Raw genomic sequence first — 19287 nt, forward strand, 5'->3', positions numbered from 1 at the left:
TATGTAATCCAAAGATTTCAGTCTCCTGAACTTTAAGGAAAGCATAGCCCGCTTTCTTTTTGTTAATTGAAATTAAAATATGTAGGCTGTTTGATATTTATGAATTAGAAAAGCAAAAGGTTATTCAGTGAGAAAAGTTACATAGAGAAACTCCCAGGGTTGAAGTTGTACACATACCAGATAATCTTTTTTTTTTTTTTAGAAAAAAGTAATATTAAATGTTTATTTTGATAACATATGTAACTATAAGAACTAAAACTATCACTCAGAATCACATGATCCATGACTAACTATATTTATATTTTGATGTGTTCCCTTTCAATTGCTTTATTTCCATGTTTTTAAATATATAGGGAATCATATTATAAGTAAATCCTACTCTTTCATTGTGTAACTATGTCTCAATTTATATAATAATTATTCCTTTATGAAAAGCTTCCTTTACGGAACTTTTAGGTTTCTCGATGTTTGGCGGTATAAAACACTCCTGTAATTAACATAATGTTTATAAACCACAGTTAACATTTCAAATTATTTTCTTATGTCAAATCCCCAGGAGAGAAATGACTGATTCAATGGCATAAACATTTTAAAGCCTCTTAATAAAAATTATAAAACTGCTTTCTAGAAATTTTGTACTGTTTACTTGCCCAACAGCAATGTCTAAGAATACCTGATGGGAAGTATTAGGAATTTAATACCCTACAGGTTCTGAAAATGTGTTCATGGATAGAAACAAAAAGCTATTATAATATTACACTTGTTGAAACAGAATGAGAGGATAAAATTACATCCCTAGAAAGAAAGAAATTATGTTTTATACAGTCAATTATGTCCAACAAAAAAGAGAGTAAGACATGTTGTTTACCTTTATTGTTACCTTTTATGTCTTTGTTTTTTTTAAAAATGTCTGTATTTTTTGCATATTTTGATGGGCTGTTTATCTTTTATTGTTGAATTGCAGGTACTGTTTATATATTCTGAATACAAGTCTTTTGACAGATATATTTAGTGCAAATATGTTCTCAGTTTATTTTTATCTTTTTTTTTTAATGTTTCTTTTGATCGGCAGAAGTTTAAATATTCTTATGAATTCCAGTTTTAGGAGGTAGGCATATTTCATGCTAGAGCTTTTTGTGTCCTTCTTAAATCATTGCTTACTCCAGGAAAGGTTGGGAAGATATTCTCCTTTGTCTTCTTGAAGATTTATAGTGTTAGCTTTTATGTATAAGTATGTGATTCAGCTCAAATTCTTGTGTATTCTGCAAGGTAGCTTCAAGGTTCATTTTTAAAAATACGATTATCCAAAACTTTGCAAGTTTCTTAATAACATCATGAGAGGTGAAATAAAAGAATCTTATTCATGATTTTTTAGAATACATTTATCCAGTTTTTTTCCAGCACTATTTTTTGAGTAGACTTTCCTTTTCTATAGGATTGTCTTAGTGCCTTTGCCTCTTGATTGTATGTGGGTCTTTTTCTGAACTCTATTGTTTCATTGATTTGTTTATCCTTAATCCACTTCCACACTGTTTTGATTGCTATAGATTTATTGTAAGTCTTCAACCTGGTAATATGAATCATTTCACTTTGCTTTTCTAAGGGTGTTAGGGTTATTCTACATCTTTTGAATTTGTGTATAGATTTTAGAATTAGTTTGTGTCTACATAAAACTGTTTGGATTTTAATTGGGATTGCATTGAATCTATAGGTAAATTTAGGGAGAATTGGCATATTAACATTATTGAATGTTCCAATCTATAAACATGATATATTTCTCCATTTATTTAGGTGTTCTTTAATTTCTCTTAGCAGTCTTTTATAGTTTCAGCACAGTTTTTGGGTCCTTGCATACCTTTTGTTAAATTCATTCCTAAGTATTTTAAATAGTATGATTTTAAATTTCACATGTAATTATTATTGCTAATATATAGAAATAACTGATGTCTGTGTGTACACACATGTGTAGATATTTATTTATTGACTTTGTCTTGCAGGTTTGCTAAATTCACTCATTAGTTCTAGTAGTTTTTGATATATACCTTAGGTTTTTTTGTTTTTCTGGGTTTTTTTTGCGGTACACGGGCCTCTCACCGCTGTGGCCTCTCCTGCTGTGGAGCACAGGCTCTGGACGCTCAGGCTCAGTGGCCATGGCTCACAGGCCCAGCCGCTCCATGGCATGTGGGATCTTCCCGGATCAGGGCACAGTCCCGTGTCCCCTGCATCGGCAGGCAGACCCTCAACTACTGCGCCACCAGGGAAGCCCCCTTAGGTTTTTTTGTATACATAATTGTGTGGTCTGTGAATAGGACAGTTTTATTTCCTTACACACCTTTTATTTTTCTTGCCTTATTGAACGAGCTGGCAATATGTTGAATAACTGTGGTAAGAATGAACATGCTTGCCTTCTTCCCGATTATAGGAGGAAGCATTCCATATTTCCTCATGAGGTATGCTGTTTGGTTGTTGTTGTTTTTATAAAAGCCCTTTATGTAATTAAGTAATTATGATTCTCTGTCAGTTTTCTGAGAGTTTTTTTAAGTCACAAATGAGTGATGTATTTAATCAAATGCTTTTTTTTTTAATATATGGAAGTGACCTGATTTTATCCTTTATTTTCTTTATATCATAAATCCCATTGATTTTTTTAAAAAAATTACTCAGTTTGCATTTCTAAGTTAAGCCTCACTTGATGTACTATCATTTTTTATATGCTGGATTCAATTTACTAATATTTTGTTAAGCATTTTTGTGACTGATTATGAAAGATATTGGTCTATAAATTTATTTTCTTGAAATATCCTTTATGGGTTTTGATATCAAGGTTATGCTGGCCCCGTAAATTGAGATAGGGATTGTCTGCTTTCTGAAAGAATTTCTATAAGATTGGTATTATTTTTTTCCTTAAGTATTTCATAGAATTTCCTAAAGAACTGTCTGGGCTTGAGATTTATTTGAGGCAAGAATAGATATAGAATTATTCACATTTTCTATTTCTTCTTCAGTCAATTTTACTAAGTTGAATTTTTCAAGGAATTTGTCCACTTCATTGAAATTGTTGTCTATTGGCCTAAAGTTGTTCACAGTGTTCTCTTATTATTTTTTTAATGTCTGTAAAATCCCCTCCTTTATTCTTGATACAAGTAATTTGTTACAGACCTTTTTCTCTTATAATTTCATTTTTTCTCCCCTACTTTGTGCTATTTTTTTCATGTATTACACTCTGACATAACATATAAGCCCTGTATTTCAGTATTGATATTTTTGCTTTAAGCAGTCAGTTGTTTTTTGAAGAAATTAAGAGGTGAAAGAACAGTTCATAGTCTTTTATGTATACCCACATATTCACTATTTCCAGCTTTCTTCATTTCTTTCTGTTGATCAAAGATTTCATCTGGTATCATTTTGCTCGAGTTTGAAAGATTTCCTTTAGCATTTCTTATAGTAGAGTTCTCTTGGCAGTAAATAATTTCGAATTTAATTTTTCGGAAATGTCTTTATTTTATCCTCATTTTTTTGAACTATATTTTTATGAATATAGAATACTGGATTGACTGGTTTGTTTGTTGGCTTCTTCCAGCACTTTAAATATGTTGTTTCATTTTCTTCAGGCCTCCATGTTTTAAGGATGAACAGTCAGGTACCATTTGTATCATTATTCCCCTCTTTATGTCTTTTTTTCTCTGTTTTTGAGGCTTTTTTCTTTTAGTTTTAAGCCTCTATGTGTTTGTTTTACTTTTCTATCGCTGCTGTAAGCAAATTACCATGAGCAGTGGTTTAAGACCGCACAAATGTAATATCATACAGTTTGGGAGAGCAGAAGTCTAAGATGGATGGTTGGGCTGTGTTTCTTCCGGAGACTCTGGGGAAGAACCCACTTCCTTGTCTTTTTCAGCTTGTTGAGGTGGCCTACTTTTCCTGGCTCATGGCCCCGCCTCACTCTGACCTCTGCTTCTATACTCACCTCTTGTTCTCTGACTCTCCTGCCTCCCTTCTTCCCTTATAAGGACCTTTGTGATGACATCAGGGCCCCCTCCCACAGATAATCCAAAGTAGTCTCCTATGTCAACATCGTTAATGTAATCATACCAGAAAGGGCTCTTTTGCCTTGTACGGTTTTCATAGTTTCTGGGCATTAGAATGTGGGCATAGTTTTCCTGGTTGTTGTAGTGGGCATTATTCTAACTTCCACAAGGTTTTCTTTGTATTTATCCTGTTTTAGGTTCATTGATCTTTTTGGAACTGAAGGTTGACCTTTTTTTTTCCCCTACAAATTTGGAATATTTTCATCCGTGTATTTTCTGCTCCATCCTTTTCTGCTCCTTCTGGCATTCAGTTATGTGTACTTTAGATTGCTTGCTATTGCCGTATGGGTCTTGGGGAAAAAAATAAAATGTTTTAGTCTTTGTTTTACAGATTATGTAATTTGTATTGCTCTGTTTTCATGTTCACTGACCCCTTTTTGCAGTGTCCAGTTTACTCTTAAGTCCATTCAGTGATCATTTCAAAACATTTTTCTTCCTCACGGATCACATTTTGTTGCTTCTTTTCATGTCTAATACAATTGATTATATGCTGAATAGATGATATATTGTATGGAGTCTGGCTTTTCTTTTATTGTGACCTAGTTGATACTGTTTCAGCATTATATTCTGTTCAGTTCCCTTCTTGCTTCACAAAATCCAAAAACAAGTCTGGTATAAGGGATGGATGCTACTAACCTAGTGTAAAAAAAAAAAAAATCATCAATAAGATGTGTTTCTTCCCAGGTTTATACAAATTTATTTGATCCCAGGATATGTTGTTGATTATATGACTACACTATATTAACTCTGTCATGATATTACAGATTTCAGAGGATTGACTATTTATGGAAATAGCTTGAAAGCATGAAGATGATTTTTTTCCATCGTGCACCACTGAATTCCAGGCTAGATCTCACTGTTGGCAGAAAAGCTGAACAGACCCCTTTTGTGGCTTTTTTGCCTCCCATGAACTCACCTTAATAGTGAATCTACCTCTATTGAACAAAAATGGAAAAAGACATAAGTATACAATAAACCCCAGTGAGAAGGAGTACTTAGGTTTCTTCATTATAAGAATCTTCACTTTTTCAAAAAATGTTCTTATTCATAGTATTTAATAATTGCTGGATTAATTTTAATGAGCAGAAGGAAAGTTTTTCAAATAAAGCCTTTCCTTTTTACTGTCCTCTGCTTCATTGTAGTTACTGGCTGTGCATTAGCATACAGCTAATATTGTCAAAGTTAGATGGCATGTGGTAGAATTTGAGAACATGAAATTACAGGTACAACCTAGAATCCTAAAATGCTAGTGCTAAAACAGACCATAGCAGCCTACCAAAACCTCATCACTTAACATATAAAGAAACTGAATCTATGGAATTATTTTTGCCATAAATGTTACTCATATGAACAATAATTAAGTAAATAGTAATACTATTGCTGGTGGTATTTAGACTGCTTACAGCATGTATTACAGTAGGATTTTAAAATACACCCATGTCCAGAAATGTTAATATTTGATAAAATGGAAAAAAGCAATAAAACTTAATGGCATTGCTTCGTGGCAATAAAACCGCTTGTAAAAACTTGTATAGAAAAATATGCCTTGAATGATGGTGCCACTGCAAATTACTTAAGTAAAATTTTTCATTTGGGGGACTAGGGTAGGGTGTCAGAGAGGGAAAATATCCCATGTGAGATAGTTCAATTGAGGGAATTTAGTACAGGGGACTAGTTACAGGATGTTAGAAGAACTGAAAAGAGGTAACCCATAGAGAGCAATCCATGGATTAGCAACTGCAGAAATTCTCTGCCACCTCCAGGACTGGAGGGACAAAGGGAAAAGACAGTGTTATCAGCATTCAGGAGCCAGGGCCATTCAGCAGTGGTGGGACCTTGGACAAGTGGCCATTGATGGGCTGTGCAGTGAGGGTCATCGGGCAGGAGCTGGGACTCCAGAGAAGGGAATCAGACCACAAGAGTTGAGGTCATTGCTGGGGCTGCCTGTCTGTGCTGGGACTGTAGAGACAGGGTGGCCTGGGAAGAGTGCTTGCCAGTGGGAAATGGAAACAGAGGAGAAACAGCCACTGCCAGAGACACTGCTTGAAAAAAGAGAGCTAAGGAGAAATATATACTTGTGCACTCCTCTCTTTCTACTGGCTAATTTTTATATTAATATTTATGTTTCTTGCTCCTAGTCCTTTAATACATCTGGGCTTAATATTTGTGTATGATGTGAGGTAGAATACTGATTTTATTTTTCTCCATTTTATTTTATTTATTTATTTTTTTGCGGTACGCGGGCCTCTCACGGTTGCGGCCTCTCTCGTTGCGGAGCACAGGCTCTGGACGCGCAGGCTCAGCGGCCATGGCTCACGGGCCCAGCCGCTACGCGGCATGTGGGATCTTCCCGGACTGGGGCACGAACCCGCATCCCCTGCATCGGCAGGCGGACTCCCAACCACTGTGCCACCAGGGAAGCCCCCTATGTCTTTTCTTATGCAAACACTTTTATTTGAATTGTATCTTTGAATATTACATGACTCAATATTCAATAAGGATAATCTATTGTTATGTTTTCAAAATATTCTCAGCCATTTGTGAACCTTTATTCTTTGAAATTAATTATAGAATCAGTTTGACAAGATTCTTCAAAATAGTATTTCTCATATTCACTTGGAATTACATTGAATTTATTTATTAATTTGGAGGAAATTCATATCATTAGAGTATTAAATTGTTCCATCCATGGCTATGGTGTGGTTCTCCATTTCTTTAAGGTTTATGTCTCCAGTAGTTTAAAAATTTTCTGCATAAAAGTTTTATTGCTTTATTTTTGTTGATATTATAGATGACATCCTATTTTTTATTATATTTTTACTTAGTTATTGCTAGAGATGGGGAGCACTTGATTTTTTTATGTTGATAGTGTACCTTTCTTACAAGGTTTAATTTTTGGCCTGTGAATTTTCTTGGACTTTTGATGTATGGGATGATATTAGTGGAAATATTACAAGGTTTGCTTTCTTTCTTCCATGGCTTTTTCCTCCAATTTTATTTCCTTGACTTATTATGTTGGTCAAGACCTCCAATACTATGTTGAAAACTTTTGTTACTAGTGGATCATCTTGTCCCTTGAAAGGAATGCTTTGAATTTTCTTTATTCCAAATAATGTTTTCCCTAAGGATTTTGATAGATGACCTTTATCAGGTAAATAAATTGTGTTCGATTCCTAGTTTTCTAACAATTGACCCTAAAAGGCACTGAACTTTATTATTTTTTCTGCATCTTTTGGGATGATAATGTGGTTTATCTCACTTAAACCGCAGTATGGTAAAATTATAATAATGTGTTTTCTTTTTTATTTTATTTTTATTGAGGTATAGTTAATTTACAATGTTGTGTTAGTTTCAAGTGTACAGCAGAGTGTTTCAGTTATACATATGTATGTATACAAATATATTCTTTTTCAGATTCTTTTCCATTTTAGGTTATTACAAGATAATGAGTATAGTTCATTGTGCTCTACAGTAGGTCCTTGTTGTTTACCTGTTTTATATATAGTTTGAGTAGTAATCTCAAACTCCTAATTTATCACCCCTCCCCGGCCCCCCACCTCCGCTATCCCTTTGGTAACCGTAAGTTTGTTTTCTGTGTCTGTGAGTCTATTTCTGTTTTGTAAATAAGTTCGTTTTGTACCATTTTTTTAATATGCCACAAGTAAGTGCTATCATAGGATATTTGTCTTTCTCTGACATTTCACTTAATACGATAATCTGTAGGTCCATCCATGTTGTTGCAAATGGAATTATTTCATTCTTTGTTATTTTCTGATGTTGAAGTATTCTTAATTCTTGCAAACCCGTAATGGATCACAATTTAGTTTTTATGTAACAGACCAGTAAAAGCAATTAGCTATTTTTTTAAATGATTTTGGTATGTGTGATTATAAATATAATTTAGGTTAAAAGTTTGTTTTCTGCTGCTGCCCTTATCTGGTTTTGTTATTTCAGAAGCCATAGCATCATTTTCTAAAACAAGTTTTATTAGACACTGTCTTTCTATAAAACTTGGGTAGAATTACTTGTAAAACATCTAAGTCTACTTGGCACATTTTGGGGTTGGGGGTGGAATGAGTAATGTTTTTGAAAACTTTCAATTTTTAAAACCAGTCTAATCTATCCAATTTCTGTATTCATTACACCAAATTTTGCAAATTATATTTTTTCCAGAAATTTCTCTTATCTAGGTTTTCCAGTTTATTAACATATAGATCTTTATAACATTCTTGTATGACTTTTTTTTTTTTTTTTGCGGTACACGGGCCTCTCACTGTTGTGACCTCTCCTGTTGCAGAGCACAGGCTCCAGACGCGCAGGCCCAGCGGCCATGGCTCACGGGCCCAGCCGCTCCGCGGCATGTGGGATCTTCCCGGACCGGGGCACGAACCCGTGTCCCCTGCATCGGCAGGCGGACTCCCAACCACTGCGCCACCAGGGAAGCCCTTGTATGACTTTTAAACTCTATTATATCTTATCCTCTCTTGTTTTATTTTTTAATAAAACAAAATAGTTTTCCATTTTTTGTTATTTGGTTTTACAAGACCACCTTCGTCTTGGAAAAAAAAAAAAAAAAAACCCAGATTTCGGTATTGTTGATTATCTCTGTTATTTACTGTCCATGTCACTGATCGCTGCCTTGGGCCTTTTGTTACAGGACTGGGACTGGGAGTCAGGGGCCTGCAGCAGTCGGGAGAAAAGAGGGGTTGGAAGACTTGCCCTTATTTCTGTTCTGATTTCCCAATCCAGGGTTGTCTGTCCTGTCATCTGACAGCAAGTGGAATAAGGACTTGAGTAGTACGAAGGAGGATGAGACTTAGATGGAGAATAGTATTCCGGGGAGGAGCATAGTGCAGAAAGTCAGAAAACCTCACACCAGGGACTTCTCTGGTGGTCCAGTGGTTAAAACTTCGCCTTCCGTTGCCGGGGTTGTGGGTTCGATACCTGGTTAGGGAGCTAAGATCCCACACGCCTTGCAGCCAAAAAACCAAAACATAAAACAGAAGTAATATTGTAACAAATTCAATAAAAACTTTTTTAAAAATGGTCCACATCAAAGAAATCTTAAAAAAAAAAAAAAAGAAAGAAAACCTCACACCTTAACTGTAGACTGAAAGAAAGTTGTTATAATGACTTTAGGACAATAAATGGCAATGGATGCACTTAGTTCAGGGGCTGTCTTTGTTTTCCTCCTAAGTCATATACTACCAGAAAGGCAATATTTGAAGTTTTCACAAGAGTATAATACATGCTAGTTTGAACAGACAATTGAATATCTGTCATTAATACACCAATGTATTCTTATTAGTAAATGACTCATTCTAGCAAATTCTGGGGATGATTATGGTTATTAGGGCCTGTGCCTTATAGGATGTTAAGTCTAGATTAATCTGAATGATGAAAAATAACTATTTCTAGTAAGAATTTTTAAAAATTACCTTTAACTTGTTCCAAAAGTAAGTGTTTTTGTGCTAACAATAATAGAACTGTCTTTATTCTGAAAAGCTAATTACTATAATTCCTCTTGTGCCTGTTCAGTGATCCTGGACTGATTCTGAAATGTCAGTGGAACTGCCACTGACAGCTATTTACCTCTGTTAATTGTGTTTGCTGCTAATCTATCACCGAGGCTGAGAAAATGGCTTAAATGTTCTCTGTAGTACTGTGGAAGCCTTCTGATACCAAAGGGTTCGAAAGTATTTAAGCAATTTTCAGTCCTGTCAAACACAGAGGAATAAGTTCATACTTAGCAGGTTCTGCATTTTTATCTGTCATTAGGCCTAGTCAAGACTGGGGGAAAAGAGAAGAAAATGGTATTTCCTCTATGGATGAAGGGATACAGTATGGTCAGATAAATATTGCCCTGAGAAGTGCTTGTTGAAGGCAAGGGAAATATTTGGAAAAGTTCGGGAGATGAGGTAGTGGCTCAAGTCCATAGATTAACTTAAATGAGTCATTTAAGTGCAGCCAGAAAGACCTTAATCTGAGTAACAGAGGATCGGGTAATAGGCCGGAAAGAATTTTAGTAAATTCTCACCTCATTCTCCTCTGCCTCCTTGTTCTACTAATTGAATAAAATTGTATATAAAATTCACAACTGAGTGCTTTTTAACATCAAAGGTGTTCAATAATGAAGTATGTTCTTTACTTTTCAGTTTTTATTCTACTTTCTTTCCTCCTTTCTGTCCCTTTGTGTTCCTTTTCTCTTTGCATTCATACATAATCAGGTTTCTGTTGTTCAGATTAATGCAAGTGCAAAAGTAGTTCAAAGTATCAGATAAACACAACTATCTGGGAACCAAATTAGTGGAAATTGACTTCACAAATCTCAGTTAACAAAGTTTTTTCCCATCGGTTTTTCTTTTTAAGTCAATCTTTTAGATTTTGAGCTAGAGTTAGTATTAACTTCTTTTAAAAGTTTGTTTACTTCATTAAAAATTGATACTCAAAATGTATTATAATAAAGCCTTACTGAACAACTGTTAGCAGTATCTACTAAAGTTAAAAAAAAAACTTACGGCATAGCAATTGTACTCATCTTACGTACCACGAGAGGGGATGTATCCACCAAGAGACAGACACAAGAAAGTTTATATCATTAATAGCCCCAAACTGGAAACAGCCAGATGTTTACCAGCAGAAGAGTAGGTAAATACACTTTTCTATTACTCAAAAATAATGATGAGCAAAAGATGTCAGACACAAAAGAGTACATATTGTATGATTCATCTTATATGAAGTTCAAGCTCAAACAAATTGAATCTATGGTATAGAAGTCAGAATAGTGGTTACTGATTGGTTGGTGAGAGGAGTGTAAATAGATTGGGCAGGGACACATGGAAACCTTCTGGTTGCTATAAACTGCCTAAAGCCTGATCTGGATGGAGATTTACATATGTGTATAAAAATGTCCCTCAAACTGTATAAGACAATTTGGGCGCTATCTGTATGCATAACCAAACATATTGTCTGATTTTAGTTCATCCCTAAAAGGATAAGTGATACTAAAATATATATTAAAAAAAATTTTTTTTTTTTTTTACTAAGGCAGAGAAATTATGCTACTTTGTTGCAGAATTTTAATGTTGGGTTGACTTTTCATTTTGTGGCTACTGTAGTGAACTGAGCTCTTACTGTGTTTGATTTTGGTCCTCAAAGCTGCTTTACTCTAAAGAATGTTTTCAATTGAGGATTATTATTTTGCATTTCATTGATCTTACACAGATTTGAAGTAGTTTGAGGAGGTTTTAGGTAAAAAGGAAAAGCTTGCCTGAAGTTTGAAAAATTTTCTAAGGATGGGTTGCATATTTAAATATGATATATTTAATATATAATATATAACTATATATTATAATTATATATAAATATATTTATATAGTAAGTGTAGTATGGAGGCCGTCTTAAACCATGTATTTTATCTTTTTTATATTCTTTATTCTATGTACATTGGTTATTTCTTGGGAGTAGATAACACAAAGAGCTTTTGTATTAAACTAACGATTAAGTTAAGGCTGAAAATACATAAAAGCAAAAAATGGCTATCAGTGAGGATCTGTGATCAAGCCGTCAAAATTTAGATATTTCAGTTTATGTGTATTAATGATTTATCCAAGGTTGCCCACTTTACTCGTGGCTAACAGCTTTCAGTAAGTATTTTTCAAAGGCCTTTTGATTATAGGCAGTGGGCTTGGGCTTTCTAGGTTTCCTGAGTAACTCGTAAGCACTAACCTCTCGCTTCCTTTTGCCTCTTGTCTTTATAGGCTGCCCTGCAAGTCGGGGGCCACGGAGAAAGGCTGCACCAGTGTCGGGAGGTCATGCTGCTAACTTACAAATCCATCCCCATGCAAGTGGATGGGGAGCCCTGTAGGTTGGCCCCGGCTATGATTCGGATCTCGTTGAGGAATCAGGCCAACATGGTACAGAAGAGCAAGAGAAGGACGTCCATGCCTTTACTCAATGAGTGAGTCTGCCCTTGCCCACCTTGGTGACCATGGAGACCGTGGAGAGGAGGGCACTGCGCATGTGCATGAGCAGGGGCCTCCCTGTGCTGGGAAAGGAGACGAGTCCAGGAGACTCAGCAGCTCCTTGGTCTCTCGCACATATTTCTTCTTCGTGTTTACTATACGGTGACCACACCCTTCTTTCAGAAGTTATTGCTGTATGATGTGTTAGACTGATGACGCTTTGCCACTGACCACTTGAGTATATACTTACTGGGACCAGCAGAAAGTCACTGAGTGATTCAGGGTCGTAAAACGTGTCCTGTCGAACGTGTTCTTTTTTGTTTAAGAAGGCGTGCTGTTGGCCTCCTCTTTTCCCTGGTCACTTGGAGAGTTGGTTTCTCCAGGTGCAGGAGGTCGGCAGAGCTGGCTTTGGCTCCCCTCTCTCCACATCGTATCCCCTTCTGCCCTTTCCCAATGCTCCCATTTTGGGGTCCTGTGTACTCTGATGCTTCAACTCAATTTTGCCATCCTGGGTGGCATCCTATTGTCTAGATGAAACTTGACCCACGACTCAATGCCTAAACAAAATGTATCCCTCCTGGACCCTTTCCTTTCTTGGGTGTTTTGATAAACTGATTTGGACAAGGTGATAAATGACTAGATATTTTGAGTGCATTTTATAGAGTCCCTTAATCTAATTTCGATCGAAATGTCTTTTTGAGGTTGGAGAAAGGGATGGAGAAAGATGGGGATTTGGGGTATCTTTTAGAGTATCTTTCATATATCACGCACCTATGGCTGACCTGACTCAAGGTAAGGACGTTTTAGGGTTCAGCCTTGGGCCATTCTTCTGTCAGAGCGAGGGTCCCTCCAAGGTGCTCCTCTATTTGTGGCCTGTGATGCATGGTTACCTATTTGTACTGAATGGCTGGCTTCCTCTAGTGCCTGTGAAGGAAGGGCATGCTTCGCCATGTATTTACTGAGTCCATGTGACAAGTACAGAAGTGCCTAGAATGAACCGATGACACAGGTGTTATTGCTCCCTGCCAAAGCTTCACCTGTCTTTCTGAGATGGCAGATTTGAAGAACAGCGTTCGACAGGGCTCGTGACGTGTTTCAGTTTTTAGTGTCTCTGCTTCTAAGCTTGAAGCTGGGGTGAGGGATCTTCTCTCCTCTGCATCCTCCTTTTCCAGAGTCAATCTGGGCTCCCCCGGCGCTTTTCCTAGATCGTTCTCCAGAGGGCTTGTTTAGTTGCCTTTTTCATTTTGTTTACATTTTGCAGCTAGTGAAACTCTTAGCTCATTTCTGCGGCTTTCTCTGTCCTCTGCCTTTACCACTATTAGGTTGAATATACACTTTGTGAGTTTCAGGCAGTGTGTCAGCAATAGTATATGGTTGATCATATTCTCTCTTGAAACATTAGAGTTAAGCCATGAACTATTGGTTTAAGGGAAAGTTCTGAGCTACTAAGTGAAAAGCCCTCTCTGAGATAGTCCACGTTGTTTTGGATCACTTGTAGATCGTTTGTTAACAGAGCTAAAAATTCTTAATATCTACAGGCAAACAGCTCCCACTTTCATGCCTGGTGCTTCTACGCTTAATAACCTTATGAGACATGAAACTGTTTTCGGGTGTTTAGTTTCAACACCCTTGAGAAAGAATTTGCCCTTGAGAAAGAATTTGCTCAGAAACTGTATTAAGAATTTATTTGGGCTTTCTTCTCATATAAAAACAAATGGAAAGAGTTGTTTTCTTTTTGTACACATGGCACATATGACAGATGATGTGACTTCATAGATTTAGCCGGGAGGGTGTTCGAGAAGCAGCCTCGGGCTTCCCTGGTGGCGCAGTGGTTGAGAGTCCGCCTGCCAATTCAGGGGACACGAGTTCGTGCCCCAGTCCGGGAAGATCCCACATGCCGTGGAGCGGCTGGGCCCGTGCACCATGGCCGCTGAGCCTGCGCGTCCGGAGCCTGTGCTCCTCAACGGGAGAGGCCACAACAGTGAGAGGCCCATGTACGGCAAAAAAAAAAAAAAAAAAAGCAGCAGCCTCAACTCAAAAATGCAGTTATTTCCCACCAGGGGGCAGTGGTGTCTCCATCCAAGCAGCCTCAGGCCGTAGGAAAGACTTGTGTGAAATGCCAGTAATAATATTCTGTCCATTTCTTAAAAGGACACATATAAATCTTAAAGATTAGCCAAGATCTTTATTACAATTTATTATTAAAATTATCATTCAACACATTTTTAGAAAATCTCTCACCACTACTCTTTTTCACCCTCTAATTAGATTGCTACTTTCTATTTCAGTAGAAATCTGTGTTTGGAAGTCTGACTTCTTCCACTGGATTTCCAAGTGGAGTTTCCAGTTTAAGGGCGGCCTGGCCACTAATATCTTCTTAAAAGTTTTCTTCCACCTTCTGAGCCCTCCAAGCTTTTCTCTGTTTAGGCCACAGTGTGCAAAGTTCACTATTGCAGCCAAGGCAGAAAGAGATTATTGAAAGATAATTCTTTCTTCCTTCTTTCCTTCCTTTATTTTTTCCATCCTTCTTTCCCTTTTTTTCCTTTCTCTCTTTCTTACTTTTTACTGTTTCTTCATCATTTGCATGCCTTCTTTTTGAAGAAAGAGAGCTGTTTTAGTTTAAAAACTTGTGTGTATCTGTGTTAGGGGGAAGGAAGTCAGAAAGGGGTAGCTTTTCAATTCATCTTAAGGACTTATCCTCCTTTCACATAGCATGTTAACATGAATATTTGAGATTTTAGGGCTGTGGCCCCCTTTTCTGCTGAAATGCTGATGTTCCTCATAGATTTGCCCCTTCTCTGGGAAATCACATCTGCAGCACAAGTTCCCTCTATGACGGATAAGCTAGTGTGTCTCAGATCTGTGTCTTCAGACCAGGCTTTCTTCTAAAAACTGAAGACTCATACCCAGATATCTTAGTTGACATCTTTATCTGCATATCTCATAGTCACCTCCACTTTTACACGTCCCCTGCGTTGTTTGAACTCTTCCTTCTGTTTATTTCCCACACCTTTAACTCTCACACCATCTTTCCCCTCTGCTAGTCACACAGCCTTAGTTGCGGAGCCGTATTCATTACTTCTCGTCAGCATTGCTAAAATCTGCTCAGTTCATTTCCTTGTTTCCAACGTTGCTGCCCTTCACACTGTGTCTTTTCCGATAGACTGGTTAGAATGATCTTTCTAAAAATGTAAAACCTATATTCCTTGGCTTTACTGACCTTTTTGATCATCGCCTTGGTCCTCTCCTTCCTGTGCTCCAGAGCGTATTGCTATTTCTGGAGCAGTACGGCCTGTCTCGTGTATCATTATATTTTTGCCCTCCTCACGTGCTTTCATCTGCTAGCCCCTGCTCAAGTTCAAACTCCATCGAAATATCACTTTCCCTAAGAATCCTTTTCTATCCGCTTCTAGCTATTAAATACACCACTCAGCGCTCCTAGTATTCTCGTCACTTCTCTCACACCATTTATCAAAACCAGTGTAATTATTGGTTTGCTTGTCTCCCCTGCTCTGTGGGGAGAGAGACCCCAGGGTTTTCCTCATAGGGTCGCCAGTGCCTGCTAGTGTGTCTGAGACTTACGGTTACATGTTGAACAAGGGACTCGCACATGGATCGGTTCTGTAATGTCCTATCTGTTACGTTTCTCGGAAATTGTTTCTAAAATAACATAAATCTAAAACCTCGTGAATATAAAAATAATACAGAAAATGTCTTGGTCACATTTTATGGCAGAAGTGGAAGATATATACTTAAGAATTTCAAGATCTGGTGCACATGGATGGCTGGAAGAATTCCCATGAGAAACAGCTAAATAGGAAGCTTTCATGATGCCAGTGGGTCTTCATGTAGCAAAAAGGAAAACAATTTTTCCTAAAATAATTTCTTGCCTTATGATCCTATTTGCTGTTACTATATATAAACTGAAAGGCTAGGCCCGTTACGTTCACTCTCCCCTCCCCTCTCCACCCCATTGGTACAGGAGAGTATGTCATTTATGGCTTATGAATCTCCTTGAAATAGGACTCCAATAAATTTCTTCCCCCCTAAAAGTAATAGAGCAGATTTGTTTAGGTTCATGTTCATGTACTAGTAACATGATAGCCAGATAAATCTGATTATGTTCTCTATTTGAAAGTCACTTTTAAGGGAGATCAGACATTCTACATTACTCAGGTGCATAGGAAGATCTCAGCCTGAGTTCACTACCAATTAAGACAACATCGTTAAGGGTGATTGTATTATCCAGGGGCAAGATTTCTAGTTGGCAAACCTTGGGCAACCGACTTCCAGCATCCTGGGCTGCTGAGAAGTATCATTGGTTATAACTGATAGCCCGTTCAGGATGACAAGGAGTTCATTCATGGGTGGCTTTATATGAGAATTTATGTACCCCGTGGAAAAGAGGGATGGGGGGGTACGTCTACTGCAGTTATAGTGAAACTGTTCAAATGGTTGAAGAGAGTGGAGAGAATAATGATGTAACAGTGACAGGAAACTTGGGGTTTAGTTTCTTCAGTTCCACATTTTCTCTTTTCTGGTAGCCATCGAAGACCCTCTCCTTTACAAAAGAAGGGAGAGCAGAGAGAAGTCTATGGTTTCACTCGTCTACCAAGAATATGAGTGGAATTACAGCATCACTGTGATAAAATCAGGCTTTCTTGGTATTACCTTGGGATTTCTTAGAAAGCCTTCTCTGTTTAACTGAAGGAAGTTAAAGTTTTTGTCGAGTCGCTCTTTTGAAGACGGTTGTCCTTTGACATGAATATTCCAACAAAGCCCTGGAATCACGAGGACTATGTTAAAGGATTCAGTTTACCTTGATTCTGCTCTGAGTTGACTGTGCCAGCCTACCACCCGTGTGTGTGTGTGTGTGTGTGTGTGTGTGTGTGTGCGTGCGTGTGTGCGCGCACAGATGGATGCCCAGTGAGACCTAGAGCCGGAGAGGACCGCGGTAACCCTCTGCCCCGCAGCCCCGTGCAGCATCCGCGCTCCTCCAGCATCTGCCGGTGCCCCGCCTCGTGCTCCAGTCTGTGGCTTGCCTGAGAGCCGGCCCTGCCATGTGTCCTGTTGGCTTCGTCCCTATCACTGGCTTTTTGATTATTTCCGTGGCTGGCTTGATTTTCTTTTTCTTTTCATTTACTGTTTGGTGATGCGCTCATTTAATTTCTGTTTAAATTTTGTGTGTCTCTCTTTCTCTCTCCTGGCTTGTTCCCCTGTCTGTCCACGCTGTTTTGCTGACTGTCTTCGCTGCTCATTCCCTGCTGCCTCTAGTGTCCATCAGGTGCAAGCTGCGGACCTGCGGAGAGTGTCTGCCCCCCCAGGCTCCTTCACCATGTGAGTACAAAGCCGTCCCGTTTTTACATTGTGTCTCTCACCTTCATCTCCTCCTCAGGGACAGACCACCTGCACCCTCTCCCTTCACAGGTCCGCTTCTCAGACAGAGAAGCACCTCACTGTAGCTGTCTGCTTTAGCCCTTCTTTGATTTGAGATGCAGCTGTGAAATTCTTTGTGTTCTATCTGTCTCAGTCCTCTGAGTTCACAGTTTAATTTTTTGATTAGGTACTTTAGGGTCCAGAGTTTCATGGGGTTGTATAAAATTCCATACTAAGCATTGGTTTCTGTGGAAAGTCTGTAAACCCATTAGACCATTCCATTATCTATGGCTCAGAGATGACCTTGAAGAAGCTCCCGCTGCACTTGATTCTGTGGACGGACCCCAGAAATTATGCGTGGAGCTTTGATTGTAGGTACGTGCATCTGTGGATTTTTCTGGGTTGAGGAATCCATAGTTGTAATAAAAGATCAATAACCCAAAGTTGTTAATGAGTTAGCAAAGTGCAGTTTGTACATAGTAGTTTGTACTTAACACACTGTGTGCTTTTATATTTTTCTGGTGAAAAACAGAAAGAAAATGTTTTTTAGCGCTTCACTTCAGGACTTTTTTTATGCTGTTGCCTCTGTCTTGCCCTTCTTTCTTTTCTCCGTCTTACATATACTTTTGTTATGTTTCAGGTACTGTTACAGGTGCTTTACACAGGTTAACTAACTTACTCCCCCAACCACCTTATTGCCATACGTGGTATTATTATCTCCATGTTATACATGAGGAATCTGATGCACAGAGAAGTTGAGTAATTTGACGAAGGTCACACAGCTAATAAGTGGTAGACTGGAATTCATACTCCCGCAGCCTGGTTTCAAAATTCATGCTCGTAACAATTTATAATCTGCCGCTTTTCATCTATCAGTGTCCTGTGTATTTCTCAGGGCCCAGCTGAATAACTGCCTTTTCTAAGAACTGTACCTTGATTCTTGCTGGCAGAACTAGTTACATCCTCATTGGAGTTCACTATTTATACTACTATTGTACTTCTTATAGTTCTCAAGGTATAATCGATCGGGACTAATTATATTAGCTGTATATCTGTGTGTATCCCACACTACACTTAGGCCACTTGAAATCATTTGCAGTATCTTCTTATGACCCTTTGTGTTCCCAGCCTTGATCACAGACCTTAACACAAAGTATTCTGAAACTAAACAGAATTGTTGGTTGGTTGGTAGAATGAATGAATGAAAGAATGCATGTCTGAATAGAACTCTGCAATATCTAACATCTAGGGATATGCAAAGTAATTCCTAAAGTTCAGTTATGTATCATTTTACTTTCAACCCTAGTCTTGTGGATACACGTTTATTTACTCATTTATGACAAAATATTTTTCCAAAACTATTATTTTGTACTTGCTCTGTGTCAGACGCTATTTTCTCCTTTGTATTTAGTGGTGAGCACAACAGCTCTATACCTTCATGGAACTTACAAGTGAGCGGTCAAAGAATCAGTAAGAAAATAACATTTAATTTCCAATTTGGAGGCTATGCTGAGCTATATTACATATACCCCATAAGGCCTGTTCAGTAAATTTGAGTCCAGAGAATGGCTCTCAGTGATCATTATTTTCAGCAGCTCTATGCATAGAGTTCAAGGAATTGAGAGTATGAACAATAGGAGTCCAGGTGCTAGTTGTCATATTTCTATCACCTTTTAAGTTTTAGTTGTGTTTAAGTTTTCCTCATATAATTTGAATGAGGTTCTTTTTTTCTTTTTCCAGGTGTGTATGCTATAATAAGGTGAACTGTCATGTTTATTTTCATGGCATGTAACAGGCAGTCCACCTAGATGTGGCCACTTAAAACTTGAATATTTATCTAAAATATTTTATAGTTGTATGTG

The 19287-nt window shown here is 37.8% G+C and overlaps 1 protein-coding gene across 2 annotated transcripts in view; it reads left to right on the plus strand.

Annotated features, from left to right (window-relative positions):
* The window catches only part of DGKI (diacylglycerol kinase iota), a gene marked incomplete at both ends in the record, with an annotated part of 452324 nt that overhangs the window by 292657 nt on the left and 140380 nt on the right, over positions 1–19287 (plus strand). Inside the window, 2 exons of one of the 2 annotated variants that reach the window (XM_082662462.1) lie at positions 11846–12045; positions 17324–17386. In XM_082662462.1, coding sequence (XP_082518588.1) covers positions 11846–12045; positions 17324–17386 — 263 coding nt within the window. The remainder of the gene's footprint in view (positions 1–11845; positions 12046–17323; positions 17387–19287) is intronic. The other variant, XM_082662463.1, reaches the window with a different exon arrangement.

Source organism: Grampus griseus (assembly GCF_964374135.1).
Source record: "Grampus griseus genome assembly, chromosome: 9".
In the NCBI taxonomy this organism is placed as follows: Eukaryota; Metazoa; Chordata; class Mammalia; order Artiodactyla; family Delphinidae; genus Grampus; species Grampus griseus.